The 16,803-nt window shown below is 55.8% G+C and overlaps 1 protein-coding gene across 5 annotated transcripts in view; it reads left to right on the forward strand.

Moving 5' to 3' along the window:
• Positions 1 to 16,803, forward strand: part of EVL (Enah/Vasp-like) — a 150,981-nt gene that overhangs the window by 96,791 nt on the left and 37,387 nt on the right. For all 5 annotated transcript variants that reach the window (XM_027066605.2, XM_053224928.1, XM_053224929.1 and 2 more), the window contains exon 3: positions 2,517 to 2,694. In XM_027066605.2, the coding sequence (XP_026922406.2) occupies positions 2,517 to 2,694 (178 nt within the window). The remainder of the gene's footprint in view (positions 1 to 2,516; positions 2,695 to 16,803) is intronic.

Below are 16,803 nucleotides of genomic sequence, written 5' to 3' on the forward strand. Positions count from 1 at the left end.
AGAAACCACAGGCAGAATATAGAAGGTGGAATATAGTCTTCTCACGTCTGCACCGAACATTTACCAAAACAGACCAGGCGCGGTCGTTGTGACCCTCTAAAGCCTCCTCTCATCTTGCCTCAAGATCCCTCAACCATTCTTTTTTTTTTTTAATTTTTTTTTAACATTTATTTTTTATTTTTGAGACAGAGAGAGACAGAGAATGAACAGGGGAGAGTCAGAGAGAGGGAGACACAGAATCCGAAGCAGGCTCCAGGCTCCGAGCTGTCAGCACAGAGCCTGACGCGGGGCTCGAACTCACAGACCGCGAGATCATGACCCGAGCCGAAGTCGGCCGCTTAACCGACTGAGCCACCCAGGCGCCCCCAACCATTCTTGACTGTAATGTTGTTTCCAGACCTCCTTCCACCGAAAACATTTCCCTCTGGCTTGCTCTGGTTGGCTCTTGGCTCTAAAAGTACAGCACCATAAGCGGAGACACTTGAACACAGAACTGCTGGTAGGGACTCCCCGCGGCAGAAAGGAGCAGGACCTACCAGGCCACTCTGGTCTCTGCCGCTGTGAGTGTGCTCTCATCTTAAAAGCAGCTAACCAGCACTCTCTCGCTCTCACTCTCTCTGTCTCACTCTCTCAAAAATAAAGAAACTTAAAAAAAAAAAAAAAAAAAAGGTGGGAGGTGGCACCTGCGTGGCTCAGTCCAAGCGTCTGACTCTTGGATTTCAGCTCAGGTCGCGATCTCATGGTTCATGGGTTTAAGCCCCGCGTCGGGCTCTGCGCTGACAGCGCGGAGCCCGCTTGGGATTCCCTCTCTCCCTCCCTCCCTCCCTCTCTCTCTCTGCCCGTCCCCATTCACGTAGGCTCCCTCTGTGTCTCTCTGTGTCTCTCTCAAAAATAAATAAACTTCCAGAAGAAAAGAATGGTTAACCAGAAGTCACTGTGCCCCTTCTCATGCATACTTGCCACAAAGCCTCCAGCCCTTTTTCTGGTGATCTGGAGCTAACCCTAGAGAGAGCCATCCCAGGAACTTTGTGCCAAAATGTGAAACTGTTGTTTCTTTAGCTGATTCAGCTCGCCTGAGCTCACATGTGCTCGCTCTCTCTCTCTCTCTTCCCCCTCCACTGTGGGATGCCCCAGACCCACCTTCCACCTGGCTAAGACTTGGAAAAAAGCTGTTGTGGATAGTGCCCGTATTTGCTGTCCTCTGGCTTTACCTTACCCAAAGCGCGGCAGAATGGAGCCGTCGAGGAGAGTGATAAATCAGGGGTCGCGTCTTAGGGCCTAGCCCGCTAGCAGGGCGGCTTGGCCACGTCCCTTTGCGTTTATGAATCTTTTCCTGAGCTCACCTCCCTGGCCCGCGGGGGCAGCAGACAGGGTTAGGTCCAGCTTCAGATCACAGAACCTGGAGCCTCAGAGCCAGCGGAGGCCGAGCGATCCTGAATGTCTCCTAAAGCAGACCCTTCCCGTGGCGTCACCCACAGCCTCGTCCACGCTCTGCTTGCATACTTTGGTCTGCAGTGAGCTTGCTGTCTCTCGGTGCTCGCACGCGCGGGATTTAACCCTCGCGACACGCCATGAGGCTGCCATGCCGTAGGCGTGTCCACTCTTCCCACTTTCCAGGTCAGAAAAGGGGTGGGTGACTGTTAAGTTCCATGAGGTCGGATCGTGTGACGAGCCGTAGACAGCGGCTCCGGGCCTCCCGCCGCCTTCCCCGAGCCACACTTACTACGTGTCACCTCGAGGAACTTGGAAACACTTCCCCATTAAGTGTCTGCGAGAGTAGTTGCAAGGCCAGGCCGACCCGGAGCGACTCCCCCAGCTGCTTGCGGGCACCTGAAGGTCCGGGCTCTGCCCCCATCTGCTCTCCACCTTCCCTGCTGGGCCTGGCTGGCTCCTCGCAGGCAGCCGAGGTTTGCCAGTGGATCAGCAATGCTGTACGTTTGTGCGGCACCTTCGCTTTTCTAACTGAGCCTTTTAACTGATAGCCCGTTTCTTAATGTAGCCGAAGTACGAGACACTGTGCACACGGGAGGCAGAGATAGGAGCCGGAAGGCTCTCGCCCTTGGGGGTCTCTGTGCCTAGAAATCTAGATAAGACGTGCATCGCAGCGTGGCCTTCCCAGCAGCCCCACTAGGCTGGGAGAGCATTACTACCCCCATTTTATAATTGGAGAAACTGAGCCCCAGAGAAGTGACTGCTGTAGGGGGTGTGGCTGTGAGCAAGGACCAGCACCTGGACCCCGAGAACCTGACTCCCAGCTCCGGTCTCCCATCCGGAGCATAATTCTTTACCTAGAAGAAACAGCTGGCTTTCAAACCCTCGCCGTTGCGTAGATCACACTGGAAAGCTGCCTGGCCTCGCGGTCCCCTTCTTCTCACCCCACCCCCGCCTCTGTGTCCCCTGGTAGCCCCAGGGGACACACTATCCTTGCCCCAGAGCTGCTGTGTCCAGCTCACTTACCTTTTATTTATTTACACGCATTTCTCTGTCTTCCCCGCTCCCCCCCCCCCCCCCCCCAGGTTGTGATCAATTATTCAATCGTGAAAGGGCTGAAGTACAATCAGGCAACGCCGACTTTCCACCAGTGGCGAGATGCCCGCCAGGTATACGGCTTAAACTTCGCGAGTAAGGAAGAGGCGACCACGTTCTCCAATGCCATGCTGTTTGCCCTGAACATCATGAATTCCCAGGAAGGAGGTAAGCGGGACTCTGCCTTGGCCTGGGGCGGAGATCCCCCCCCCCCCCAACCCGCACCCTCCCACGGCACTGGCTGTCTGGTGTCCCAGCCCCGCCGCCGCGTCAGGCTGATGCTGTGTGGGTCCTCAGAGAGGCCTGCTGCCGGATTTAAAGATGTTTCATTAAAGATGTTAACAGTTGGAAGGAAGAGAGGAAGACGGGCACATCTTCTTGCCTTTTGTGAACTATGTTGCTCTGTGTTGGTGCGTTCCTGAAGCTCTGCGTCCAGATACGTTTTATGTTTATTATCTTCCGTATTCTAGAGCACGTCTTGAGCAGAGATGGGAGGGAACAAACACATGATTTATACATGAATTCTTCATTCCTATGGTCAATAAACTTTTACTAAATGTTTACTGAGTATAAGGGACTGGCCAGGCAGAACAGGTAAGTAATGAGCAGGCGGTGTCCTTCCCCTCCAGACACTTAGCACTTGGAGTAGGTACATCCCTAAACTGCTAATGTGGTGCCTCATACGTGCTCTCCCTGGGCAGGTATGCAGGGGGCACAGGGCAGAAATCTGGGCTGCGGTTCTGAAGGGTGAGGGGGCTCACGAGGCAGAGGAGGAGCAGGCATGTCAGGCAGAGGGACGACGAGGGCATCCAGGCCTGAATGCCTGGCGTGTGCGGGGAGAGCCCCCTGCAGGGTTTCTGGGGCCTCGGGCACACGTGATGAAGAGCCCCAAAGACCTGGAAGACGATGGGCGGGCTTGGTACTTGGGGTCAACGGGGGCCTGGAGGAGGGAGCGGGGCCGGGTGATGACAGCATAAGTCTCTAAGCAGGGCAAAAACACTTGTGGCTTTTATTAGAAATTGGCAGTGTTAGCTTCCAAGGGAAGACAGAAGCTTTCTAAGGCGTGGGTGTCTGGATGCCCACGGGTACGGTCCTGCCCTTTGCCAGAGATCTTAACCTTGGTAGAGCCTGCTAGTCACGAACAGGGCTTAGGGTCATGCCATTCAGTGTGAGTCGTGGCTCTGCCACATTCTAGCTAAGGGACGGGCCTTGGACAGGTCACTTCATTTTCTGTGCCTCAGTTTCCTTATCTGTCAGATGGGGGTGACAAAGGTTGTTTTTAGACTTGATTTTATCTTATTTTTTTAAGTAGGCTCCACACCCAACGTGGGGCTTGAGCTAACAAACCTGAGATCAAGACTCACATGCTCTACTAACTGAGCCGGCCGGGCGCCTTCTAGGGGTGGTTCTGAAATTTAAACGCGCAGAGTCTAAAATGCTTAGCAGGCTGCCTGACACACATCCGTCACCCAGTGTTGGCGTTTGTCGGTGTTACGCCCACTGTGGCGGCTGGCGGAGCTGGGGTGGGAAGTGGAGGGGCTTGGTACCTAAGACCCAGGGGGAGATGGCTTCTATGTATCCATTGGGCCTGACAGATCGCAGCTTTGGGGCACAAGTTAAACTCTAGGAAAATTTTCTTTGAGTAAACAAGACGTCTTGAGTATGTTCCCATGGGTCATACGCAGAACCATACCCACAGAGCGCTCTCTCCTAAACTGAAGAGCCTCGTGCTTCGTGGTGAAGTGAGCTGGGTTTAAGGTTTCCGATCCGAACCTCCTCATCTGCCCCAGGATGTGAGCACTAAGCTTCATTCGATCTGTTCAGATGGCTATGTCGAGGGGCAGAGACAAAGTTTTGACTTAATCAGACAACTGGCCCTTGCAAGGCAAGTGCTTACTTTAAATAAAAACTACTCGTTGCTTTATTAAATCTTTATTACATTCACCCTGGTCACAGGGAAGTCAGCTAATCAACCCTCGATGCCAGATGAGAGCCCCTGACTGTTGGGAGGAAGTCGCTCACGCAGGGCCACGAGGAACCCAGAGCTCCTCTGCCCTCCTTGGGCTGAGGGTGGGGTTGCCGGGTGAGAGTGGCCTCGTTGACAGCCCACACCGTGACAAGTGGCGGCCTGTCCCAGTTCGTCTGCTTCTGCAGGCGTGACCTTCTGGTGGAAGATCTGGTTGCACCGAGAGGGTTTTAGCTTCCCCTTCACCTGCGGTGTGACCCCTGCTGGTACCACGCGGAAGCTGGAAGTGTGCCGCTCGGCGAGCTTTTACACGTGTATGGGCCTGCTCCCCCCCCCCCCCCCCCCCCCCCCGCCACCCGCAGGTCCCCAGAGAGACCCTGTCCCTCCCCCTCCCCCTCCCCGCCAAGGGCAGGGGGGACGTCAGCTTCTGAGACGACAGAGCGGTTTGCCTGTGTTTGAACTTCGCTATGTGTGTATTTCATATAGTGTGTCCCTGGTGCCTGATTTCTCTCCCTCGACGTTGCGTGAGGGATTCATCCAGGCAGTCGCTCGCCTCTGTCGTCGGTTCCTTGTCGCCGCGGGGCGCCCTGCCACCTGGTTCCGTGCTTTCTCCTCTCCGTGGTTCAGCCTTTTAGAGCTCGCTTAACACCAGCAGCCACTGCAGATGCCCTCCCGCTGCCAGACATTGTGCTGTTTTCTGTTAAATCCCCGGTGTGCCGGGCAGTCCCTTCCTACCCGCCCTCAGTGGGAGGCGGTTCGCGGTAGCGGAAAAAGCACTTGTTCGGGGGCAGTGAGATCTTCTATTAAGTCTTTGTTCCGCCACCTGTGGCCCTGGGACAATAAAGCCTCCTTCCCAGGGTGGTTTCGAAGATTCATTTTGAAAGTGTTTATGAAGCACTTAGCATCCAGGGCCTGGAATGTGATAAGAGCACAAATAATACTGGCTCTTTGCCTTTTGTTCTTGTGAAATGTGGTTATCTTCCGTAAGCTTCGGCGTCCTTCCTTGTCAGGTAAGGTTATTCGTCCCGCCACAGAGCTGTGGAGAGGGCTCGAGGGCCCGCTGTCGTGTCTGATGCCTCGTAAGCGCTCACCTGCCCCTCTTTCCCTCTCTGGTAGGCATCTGGGGCCCGTGGCCTTTTCTAAGACTCCGTGTCTGCCTGGGATGGGTCCTGTTCGGCGGTTCCCACCTCTGCCTCCTTGTCTGTGGGCAGACGCTAGTGTGGTCCCTCCAGGGTCTTGAGAGCCGGGCGGACACGAGAGGCCTGCATCCAAACACGTCACCCGTCAGAGCAAACGGTAGATGCTGAGGACCGGGTAGTGAATGGTCTTCATGCCCCTCCTCTTACCTGACTCTCGAGCCAGCCCTGGGAGACGAGGGCCCGGATGACATCTGGGTTCGCAAGCTGAGGCTCAGAGAGGAAAGCGACCAGAGGATTAGCTGGGACCCACTCGCTCAGCAGTCCGCACCGTCTGTGGCTAAAGGCCGGTAGGGAGCCACAGCCTGCGCTCTTTCTTTGCTGCTTCCTGCCTCGCCACTTAGTGAGGCCCACTAGGGCCGGGATTCTTAAGATTATTCTAGAGAAAGAATGGGCCCAACCCAGTAGTATTTTTGCTGCCTAACGCCTGCACGAAAGTGACGGTTGGGCTCTCGACCCTTGGAAGACCTGTCTATTAACATTGTTCCTTGGTACCCACAGCATCGGTCTGTCTGCAGCAGTGACGTTCACATACTCATCGGTCGACTTCAGGCCCAGCCTAGGGAACTTAATTTAGCAAGTTACATAAAATAATTGCCTGGAGCTTGGTGGCTTCGGTTTCTGGAGGAGGACAGGGGCGCAGAGCTCGCTTAGGGTTCCCTTGGGACCCACAATCTCTGGGTTTGGGGATTGTCTCTGTGGACAAGGGCAGTCAATCACTGGGTTATCAGGGCTTTTTCTGCAGGAACTGACATCTGGAGGTGTTTTTGGGGGGCGGGAGGAGCTGTCTGTTCCTAGCGCACGGCTGTCTTCTGTGTGGAGAAGGCGCACTCCTCCGTGTCACCCCGTAGGTGGAAACGGAGGCTCCTGCCTCTCTCTGGTCACCGTTGTCCATGCAGGTTGCTGGCCCCTGTTCTTCACAGAGCTTGGCTCGCAGACCATACGGTCTGCACGACAGGGTGTGATGGACAAGGATGGGCCTGTGCTGAGTTCGGGACTCAGAGTGGCACTTCTTCAGCCTAGTTGGAGGACACAGATGGTGGTTAGAGTAATAATAATGTCTGTACTCTGTTTTAAAACGCCTAGGCTCCGTTTTTTAGCCATCTCTCCCATGTGCCCCTTCCCCGCCCTTCTCGAGGAAACTTCCCACTAATCAAACAGCCTCGGGGGGTGAGCGCTGCAGAAAGACCTTGTCTGGCTAAGGAAGTACCTCCTTGCGCTCTCACGTGCTTATATTTCGGCTTCTGTTACCAGGAGGTAGTTAGGCCAGTCACTGTTACACACATTTATTCAGATGGGGAGGTGAAGACACGGGCCGTTACAAAGGGGAACGTGGCTTCCAGAACCTACCGGTGGAACTGAGACACAGGTTTGGGGCTTCTGGCTAGAAATCCAGTGTTTTTTCCATGGCCCTGCCTCAGCGGGTGGTCCCGCGCTGGGGACGGCAGGGGCTTGGGCTGGGCAGTGCACACAGCGCGGGAGGACAGCTGAAGACACGGCCCCTGTGTGGGTGAGTCTGCATCGTCACGACCCCTGTGTCGCTGCCATCGACTCCAGGGAGCACTCCCCCGGGCTTGCTCTGTGCACTGTCTGTAGGGGGAGCTCACCACTGCCTGGTTAAAGCCAGCTTCCGGGCAGGGGGTAATGTTTACAGGCTGCGCTTGGACGCCCAGCCCAGCCCCCGTGCGGCTTCCCTCCCTGACAGTGTATTCTCTCGACAGATAGCAGTTCACAGCTCAGTAGCCTTGTATAGGCAACTGCTCCTATATGCTTCTATGTGGGCCTCGGTTTCCCCATGTGGGAAAGGAGGGCTACGGACCTATCAAGATCTCTGTAAGTCCTAGCAGTTTTGTGTACGGTGTCAGGTGGGACTGAGTTCTGGTTCGCTGCTTACGGACCATGTCCCTGTGACCGTCACTAGGAGTGGGCAAGACGCTGTGCGGAAACCAGAACAGAGGAATGTTCTCTTACCCCCTCCAAGGGCCCAGCACACCTGGGAGGCAGGATCCCTCATCATGCAGTCACTGAGCAAGTCGGTCCTTGGTGATCACAGAGGGTAGAAGATACAAGCAAACAAACGTTGCCTGTAATCCTACAACCCAGAGAGGAGTGCCGTTGACACTCCATAAATCCTTCCAGACGTTTTATGTTCCTAAGTGAGCGAATAGCTTCCTCAGAGATAGTCGGTATATACAGTCTGTAATCCTTTCTCACCCAGCACTGTCTTCTGAGTGTTACTCTGTGCCAAGATGGTCAGATCTTCACTCCATCTAAGTGGCCAGAGTATTGCATCGGGTGCCTTGAAGATGCACCACAAGGTACCATTCTTCTGCTGTCCCCTTCAGGTAACAGCGGGCCTTCTTGTTTCCGTGGGTGTTTGTATGTATGCTTGGTATCTTGCAGGTGCATCCGGTTTCTTCTTGGGCACATTTCTGAGTCAGGCGACGTATACATCTTTAAAGCCTTGGCGTATTTTGCCAAAATGCCTCCCAGAATGAGTGCACTAGCTGATACTCTTCCTGGCACGTATGACAGTCATCCTCTGCCCCAGGCTTCCCCAGGACTGGACAGTCACACTCTTGCTGATCCTAGTAAACACAAGACAAGGGAAAACGCCTCGTTCCAGTTTGCGTTTCTGTTAGCCAGTACGGGTGGACGTTTCCCTTCCGTTCGTTGGGGATTTCACGGTTCCGTTATTTGTAGCAGTGCGTGTCCTAGGTGCAGGACAGCGTGGCTGAGGCTGAGCACATCCATGTGGCTTCCCACTCCCAAAGTGTGTGCGTCCTCGAATGACAAAAAGGCTCTTGCGTTTCCTTCGGCAAATGAACGGAGGCATGTGGCCTCGTGTGGTGTGAATCAGGCTTGTGATAATAAGTGCACCCTCCCCACCGGACTGCGGTGAAGTCGCGTCTGCGCTGTCTGCATCTTAGGAATCGTTATCGTTACTCGTGTCTGCACAGCCAGGGAAGAAAACCCTCTCGCGTTCTCTTTCATTCTCTGCACCTCTCCTTCCACTCAAGGAACTTCTTCAAGTTCAGCGTCTAGAATCATGCTGGTCGGTCAAAGAGCGATTCCTGGGCTGTTCCTTCATCTGGCTTCTTACAGGAGGGAAGGGAGGTCTCAGTTAAAAGACCCAGATGTTTCCAGAAGCTGGCAGGTGGGGTGGTTTCCCAGTTAGCAAAGGCCCCTCTCACGCCTTCCCCCACTTCCAGGGCACATCTGACCAGCGTATATCCCTGCTGTCTGCTGGTCCTGGAACCCACCATGCTACTGTCCCTGCTTTGAAACCAAGAGAGGCAGGATTCCGTGGCTCTGGGGTTTGAGGAGGCTGGAAAAGGTACCGTTTTAAATTTTCTCAGGAATATTTTTAAAAAGAAAGGATGCCAAAAGTGACAAGAAATGCACACGGGGAGCCTTCCGATGAGCTTGTGGTCTTCTCACAGAATATGCAGCCGGCAGAAGGGCACATAGCCAAGGCCAAATCTAGACCTCACAGGAGTTGGATGCCACCATTTTTCAGCTGTTGCTCCCTCCCTGAGGACGTTTCTTTCCGTCACTGCTTCTCCTTGCCCTGCCCGTCCAGCTCAGCCCTCCTCTCGGAAGCCCCCTCTACCTTCTTGGCTCCCTCCTCCGGCCCCTCTTTATTCCTTCCTCCTTCCTTGTGCTTCCTGTGTGCTTCCTATTTCCCTCTCCCTGGAACTTCTGTGTACCACGACGCCCCCTCCCCGATCTGGGCCTCGCACCCCCCTTTCTGTGCTCCCAGGGCTCCCCTGTTCACGTTCCCCTTGCCAATTGTAGTGCTCAAGCCTGGCTGCTGTGAGAGGCCCCTGTTCCCAGGGCACCCCAGCACCTTCTCGGTGCTTCTGCACTCACGGCACCCACAACACACTGTGGAGCGCTAAGTGCCCGAATGCCCCGCCCTGAGAGCAGGGGTCGCCTTCTCTGCGTTCACAGCCTGGAGTTCACGGCCCCGCGTGCCGCGGGCTGCGGATGTGTGAATGGTACGGGAGTTACACACGTCCGTGGGGGGGGGGGGGGGGGCAAGCTGCTTGACCTCTCTGCGCGCGCAGCCTCCTGAACTGCAAAGAAAAGAGTGGATGCTTGTCCTACGCCACGCCTCACGAGTCGTCCTGGATTAACTGCCCTCATCCCTATACAGGGCCCAGAACACACAGTACGTGCCCCATAAACGTGCGCTCTTGTGAAACCCACGATGATCTTTTCACGGGGGCTGTTATCAGCCTCTGCGTTCCTCGGCCCCAGAGGACTTTACTCTTCAAGTTCCCCTGTTTGTTCAGTGGTTGTTGTTTAAATCTCCTCCCTCTCTGTCGAACTCTCGGTCGTTACTTCTCGCTGTTGATCAGGTCCCTGGCTTTGGTGCTCCTTTTCTCCTATTTGTTAATACTGATGGCTCTGTCCCGGACTGTGAGTTATTTCCCAGTTGTCACGGCTCCTGACTGAGGAGCTGACCTCTTGGTTTGGTTGTGAAAACCCCAGGGGACGTGATGCCGCCTGCCCCGGCAGCAGGTGCGTGTCTGCAGAACAGCCGTGCCGCCAGCGAGGGACGGTGCTCCAGGCCGCTGTAGGGTCTAGTCCCCTTTGGCTCTCGCCTCCCTTTTTTCCCCTTTCTCGCGGACAACTTCTCATAACCTTGCGACGCTCCCGTTACGGTGAGGTGAAGTACCTGTGCGTTAAAAGTAATAGACATGGGAACAGGAACAGTTGTGATCTTTACCCTGTGCTTTGGGAGTCAGGTGCTCGGCGGAGAGAGCATCTCCCTGAATGATTCCCAGCAGTTCCCTGGGAAAGCAGGGTGGCCGTTCCCTTGGAAAAACCACACAGGTGGGTACCTTGCTCCCTCATTGAGCTTATATTTATCTGTACTTAGAAATAAGCTTAAAGATGAGAAGGATCTTAGAGATACTCAGTTTAGGTTTCTCCCCAGAACTCCGATTTGACCATGGAGCTGCTTTTGTGGCTGACGGGGGATGCAGACGCGGGGGAGCCCCGGGCTCTGGAGAGCCCAGCCCTCCGTGGGCCGAGCTGCAGCCCAGCCTCCTACCTGCTGCCACGCCCACTGCCTCCTGCTTGGGCAGCCGCACCAGCATCCTGGCCCTGCACACGCACCCCGCCTCGGTCACCGCTACCCCCCAGAACTCAGGCGGGGCGGGAGGGACACACAGCTAGAGCTCAGGGAGTCAGCCTTCTGCGAGGGACAGAGTCCCCAGGTTGTGTTCTTCTGGGCTGGGACTCAGGAGGCCTGGCTCCGGTCCTGGTTCCGCCATTCGCTGTGTGGCCTCGGTGAGGCTCAGTGATCTCTGTGGAGATCACATGTGAAGCATGGAGTGTCGGTTGTCCCCCGAGGTCTCTCACCAGCTAGTGGCCAATCACAGCCCCCTCTGTGTGGTGATGGGTGAGCTGCAATCTGCTCAGGGACTGAGAGGCCGTGGTACTGGGCCTGGCGTGACACTTACTGGCGTGCGGCCCCATCACTTCCCTTCTCTGGGCCTGGATGTCTCCGTCTGTAAGGTGGGTGACCCGTGTGCCTCTCAGCACGAGAGGAGGACAGCGGAGAGACTGGCTCGGTGGGCAGGGGTGGGGAGGGCTGCACGGCTTGTGGTGACAAGCAGGTCCTACACGAGGATCGCTTGTACGTGTCCCTCCGAGCACATGGAGGTGAAAAAACGCAAGGATCTGAGTCAGAACTTAGCTCTGTTTTAAGAAAAAGTGCTCCTTTTTCCCTCACCCAGGTTTAACGTGTGCTGGATTCTCCAGGAATGCAACTACCACCCACTTCCAAAGAAAACGTGCTTTGGTTTGTCTATAGCGTCACCAAGAATTGCTTTCTGCTTTGGAAACACTGTCACTTGTGAGATTGTCCGCCATGCACGCAGCTCCCCTTTGCCACCGTGAGCCCGTGGGCAGGTGTAAGCGTCTGGCTGGTGGGGCCACGTCTGCGCTTTCACATCCTGCTGTATGAACCTTACTCTGGCTTCCTCCTCTCTCTCTCCCTTAGAGTATGCCGAAGGCATTACTTCTCTTCTAATTTATGTAGGTGCGTTATATAGTCTATGACTTTCACTTTAGATACCAGGGAGTTATAAAATGTTTATAATAGAAAGAGGCTATTGAGGCTGGATGGATGGGCCAGAAGTTCTGTAAAAATCAGTCTCCTTTTTTTTTTAAATTTATTTTTATTCTGTTTTAATGTTTATTTATCTTTGAGGCAGAGAGAGAAACAGAGCATGAACAGGGGAGGGTCGGAGAGAGAATCTGAAGCAGGCTCCAGGCTCTGGGCTGTCAGCCCAGAGCCCGACGCGGGGCTCGAACTCACGGACCGCGAGATCGTGACCTGAGCCAAAGTCGGCCGCTCAGCCGACTGAGCCACCCGGGCGCCCCAAAATTCAGTCTCCTTCTTGATCACATCTGCCGGTCTCATTTGATTGTCACGTGGCAGGGCCGGCCAGGTAGAGAGCGCCATGTCTGTGCCCATCTTACAGCTGAGAAAACTGAGCCCCAGAGGGCCCTAGGGAGCAAGCACTTGGCCAGTCAGTAGGAGAAGCTGGATTAGCACCCTCCCCTCTCCTCATCCGGACACCAGGAAGTGTGGTAGGAGCCACATGTGGCACAGTGGGAAGAATGTCCATTTGGTTGAAGGAAGGCCACTCCTGTCTTACTCCTTCGTGTCTCCTCTGCCCGCAGTCCTTCACTTCTGACACAGCGGTGTGTGGTTTCCACAGCTAAGCAGTTCTGCGATGCTAGCAGGGAACCCTGCAGCTTAACTCAGTCCTGACACTGTCTACCGGGAGATGGCGTCAGACCCCGCAGGTTAAGCCTCAGTCCCACGAGGCTGCCCGCCACTCACTTCTGATGCCGGTCAAGCCCAGGTTGTCACCTGTGCGTCTGGCCAACAGGCTGTAAATCAGAGGTTCCCACAACTGCCCCCTCCCCGGGTTTGATTAATTTTCAAGAGTGGCTCACGGAACTCAGGAAGAGTTTTACTTACCAGAGAACAGGCCTAATAGAAAGGGTGTAACTCGGGGAGGACCCGACGGGGAGAGCACAGGACAAGGTGGGGGGACGGGGCAGGGAGCTTCCGTGCTCTCTGGGTGTGCTGTTCCCCACTTGGCTCCGATTTCCACTCCACTGCCTGGCACGAGTCACTCCATCTGCAAAATGGGTACAGTAGCACATCGGCTGTCGGAGGAGTGCCAGACACGCTTCCTGCCCAAGACACTCGCAGGTGTCCCGTGAGTGCAGCCTCTTGGCTTCCGGCTTCCCCCAGCCCTGCTGCGTCTTTCGTCCCCAGGGCCAGCACTCTTCTATCACACTGCACCCCGTTCTCTTTTAACATACCACAAACGTCTCCTGCTCTTCTGGGACCGCAGGGCTCCAGGGACACCTGAAACAAGGACCCCAAGCTGAGGGGATCCAGCCACTGGGGAAGTGCACTTTTGAGAAAAGCTCCCTCCTCAAAGCCGCTGCTGGTGTGGGAGGCAGATAGTTGAGGCCCAGGCAGGCCGAGGAGTGGGGACCTGGAGAGGACCTTGGGCACCGTGAAACAGTGTAATTCTACAGATGACAGAACTGAGGCCCGGTGAGGGGAGGGGGCCACAGATCACACACAGAGTCATGGGCAGAGCTGGGGCTGTGCCCAAGATCTCTCCCCTAGTCCTGGAGACCCAGGTTTGACACACCCGTTCCTTCCTAAAACAGAGTTTTCCTGGGGCGCCTGGGTGGCTCAGTCGGTTAAGCGCCTGACTTCGGCTCAGGTCATGATCTCACAGTTCGTGGGTTCGAGCCCCGCGTTGGGCTCTGTGATGATGGCTCAGAGCCTGGAGCCTGCTTGGGCTTCTGTGTCTCCCTCTCTCTCTGCCCCTCCCCCACTCACACTCTGTCTCTCTCTCTCTCTCTGTCTCTCAAAAATAAACATTAAAAAAAAATTTTTTTTTTAAAGAGTTTTCCAGGGCACCTGGGTGGCTTAGTTGGTTAAGCATCCCACTTGATTTCAGTCAGGTCACGATCTCACAGTTCGTGAGTTCAAGCCCCACATCAGGCTCTGCACTGACACTGCGGAGCCTGCTTAGGATTCTCTTTCTCTCTCTCTCTCTCTCTCTCTCTGTCCCTCCCCTGTTCATGCTCTCTCTTCTCTCAAAATCAATAAATAAACTTAAAAAAAAAAAAAGCATTTTCTCTGGGACCAAGGACCAAGGGTTCTTTTGGAAGAGAGTGGAGAGACGTGACAGTCCATGCTCCTGAGGGCTTGAGAATAGCTTCGTGTGTCCATTGTTTCCCCTTTTGATTCTGATGACTTTCAGTCTGACCTTCCCAGTGGTAGAACAGCCTGCCCTTGCTGGCAGGACCTTCCGTGTTCTTTTTTTTTTTTTTTAAATGTTTATTTTTTGAGAGAGAGAGAGACAGAGCGGGAGTGGGTGAGGGGCAGAGAGAGAAGGAGACACAGAATCCAAAGCCAGCTCCAGGCTCTGAGCGGGCAACACAGAGCCCCATGCGGGGCTCGAGCTCAAGAACCCACGAGATCGTGACCGGAGCTGAAGTTGGGACATTTAACCTTCTGAGCCACCCGGGCGCCCCAGGCCCTTCCACGTTCTTGCCTCAAGGAGCCACGGAATCCTTCACTTCACCTTCGCATGGCCTCACCTTTCCCTACTGTTAACTCAGGGCAGAGTGGGGAGACCCCAGACCAAAACAGAAGGTTCACTTCTCAAACTCCCACTAAGACCCCAAGAAACTTTCCAAATCAGAAGATCCAGCAACCTCCAACTCACCCCAAAGTCACAGCCTTTCCCAGTAGGGAGTGACAGGGGTAGCTGGCCCACCTTCACGTTGTGACCGAGCCGGAACCCCCACAGTGGATGTGAGGCAGGCCTTGCACACAGATCACCGGGGGCTGGGGCCCACGAACACTTCCTAGGCAGTCATCGTACCCAGAGCTGGAGGAAGGAGCCTCTTCCCCAGGGGGTGGACTGGAATACATGTGTCCCAGCGCCTGGACTTCTGTAGCAGGACGGGCTGCCTGGGACAGCGGCCACCTGCAGGCGGTAACTCAGAGCTGCAGCCCCGGGTAGGAGCCGGGAGCAGCCCGGCCACTGTAGGCAGGCTGTCTCCTCCCAGCCAGGACTCCGAGCCGCAGTCCCTTCCTGTGGAGAATGAGGCGGTGACGCCACCTCACCTTGATCTCAAATGAGATGGAGGGCGTCCAGCAGAGTGCAGTGCTGATGGCAGGATCTGGAGGCTGGCGGTCTGGAAATGAGTTCACACCTCGCGGACCCCCGTCAGTGCTAGCAGGCAGATTTCCTCCGCAGGCCTGAGGCGCCGACCAGACCCGGGAGCTCCCCGGAATGGCAGAGCCTGGTGTGGGGGGCTTGGGCAGGGGCGGGGACAGAAGCGGCACAGTCGAAGGCAACTTTGTCGACAGTTCCTGGGCGGAATGGTGGAATCTCAAACTGTCATTTTGAGGAGTTCCAAGGGTCCAGACACGTATGCCAGGGACCTCGCCCTGCTGCGGCCAGAGTCGTTCTTTTTATCCATTGTACCCTTTTGGGCTCTGAGAAAAAGAGAAAGAAAAAGAAAAACGTGGTAGCTTAGTGGAAATCCACACGGAGGGAATTAAAACACACGACGAGGCACATATTTTCGTTGGCCTCAAGGAATGTGACAGAATATCCTTTTCTTTCCCGGTTTGCTTGTAATAACATCATTGGTACCTTCCAAGAGGTGACGGCCCTGGTGCGGGATGAGCGGCGTTTTCCCAGCGTCCTCGTCCTTAATCAGTACGCGATGCCACAGCCACACGGGCACGGGAAGGAGCCCCAGCGGGCGGCTCCCGGTCACAGCTCCTCGTGGAGGCAGGCCTGGTTCTTCACCCCGTGCCACCTCCCGGCCTCTCACACTCGGACACCGGGCCACCTCCCAGCCTCTTACGCTCGGGGCTGAATTTCACTTCTCGTAAACCTTCCTGTGGAAAAGGACCGACCTTCTTCCCCTACAGAAAAACCCTTGGCTGTGTTCCTCTCCCGCCTGCTCAGGCCCTTGGCACTTTCTGCCTCACTTGAGACACAAGAACCTAGGCCGGCATGGCCCTACCTGAAAGACCCGCGTCTTCCCGTGTCCCTCCCCCCACCCCCCCCACCCCGCCTCCACGACTGCCCTCTGGTGGCCGCTTCCTGACTAGCCTCTGTGCTCAAGATTCACAGAAGGTGGGACGGGCACGTCGCCATGCTTCCCGGAACGCCCCTGCTGTGGCCCCCGCTCGCCGCCCCACACGCTCAGGCCCCACTCCTCCTGTCCGAAAGTTGTCCCTCAGATGAAGCCTCTCCGGCCAGCGTGGGAGCTTCATCCACCCCAACGCCCCGTGCTTCACCTCTGCCTCCGTCACCAAGGTTCACACCACTGTTCCCAACATGGGAATCCAGTCTGGTTGGATGTCATTAAGTGTCCTGTTTGTCTCCGGACCCTCAGAAACCAGCACACTAACTTCAGAGCTCTTGCCGTCTTTGTGCCAGGTTGAGCGGGCACATCAGGACCCAGGGGCTGGCTGGGTCGTGGGACTCAGTGCAGGCCCCCAATCCCATGCTCGATTGCCCTGGACAGTTCACGCCGATGCAGGTGTGCACTGTGCCCAACCCGGGACGCATCCCTGACTCAGCCCACGCACTCATTGTCTGTCCCCTGCAGGCTTGTAGCAGGACCCTAAGTGGTCAGCCTCTCTTCCCTTCTTCAACCTGTCCTTCCTGCCGGTGCTTCCAACGTGACCTTTCTGCACAGCCGGGGTCAGTTTGATAAGCCCCTCCCCGGCCTGTGCCATGCTGTCCCCTGTCCGCGCTGCCCTGCTTGTGGTTCCTCGTCTGTGTGCTGCTGGCCTGCCCCTCCTTCACGGTCCTGTGCTTGGGGAGCCTCCAGGCGCCCCAGGGGACCTCGGGGCTCGCTCCCCGGCTCTGAACACGCAGTCCTCTGTCCCACTGGTTCTTAGACTGTGAGCCCCTCGAGGACAGGCACCTTGCTTTTCACGTCTCCAGCGCCCTGAGGAAGGACGGACACCTCTGGGCGTGTGAGTGGGTGAGCTGGCCACCTCGCCCCTGTGTCTGTCTTGCGTGC

The sequence above is a fragment of the Acinonyx jubatus genome, chromosome B3 (genome assembly GCF_027475565.1).
Source record: "Acinonyx jubatus isolate Ajub_Pintada_27869175 chromosome B3, VMU_Ajub_asm_v1.0, whole genome shotgun sequence".
Lineage (NCBI taxonomy): Eukaryota > Metazoa > Chordata > Mammalia > Carnivora > Felidae > Acinonyx > Acinonyx jubatus.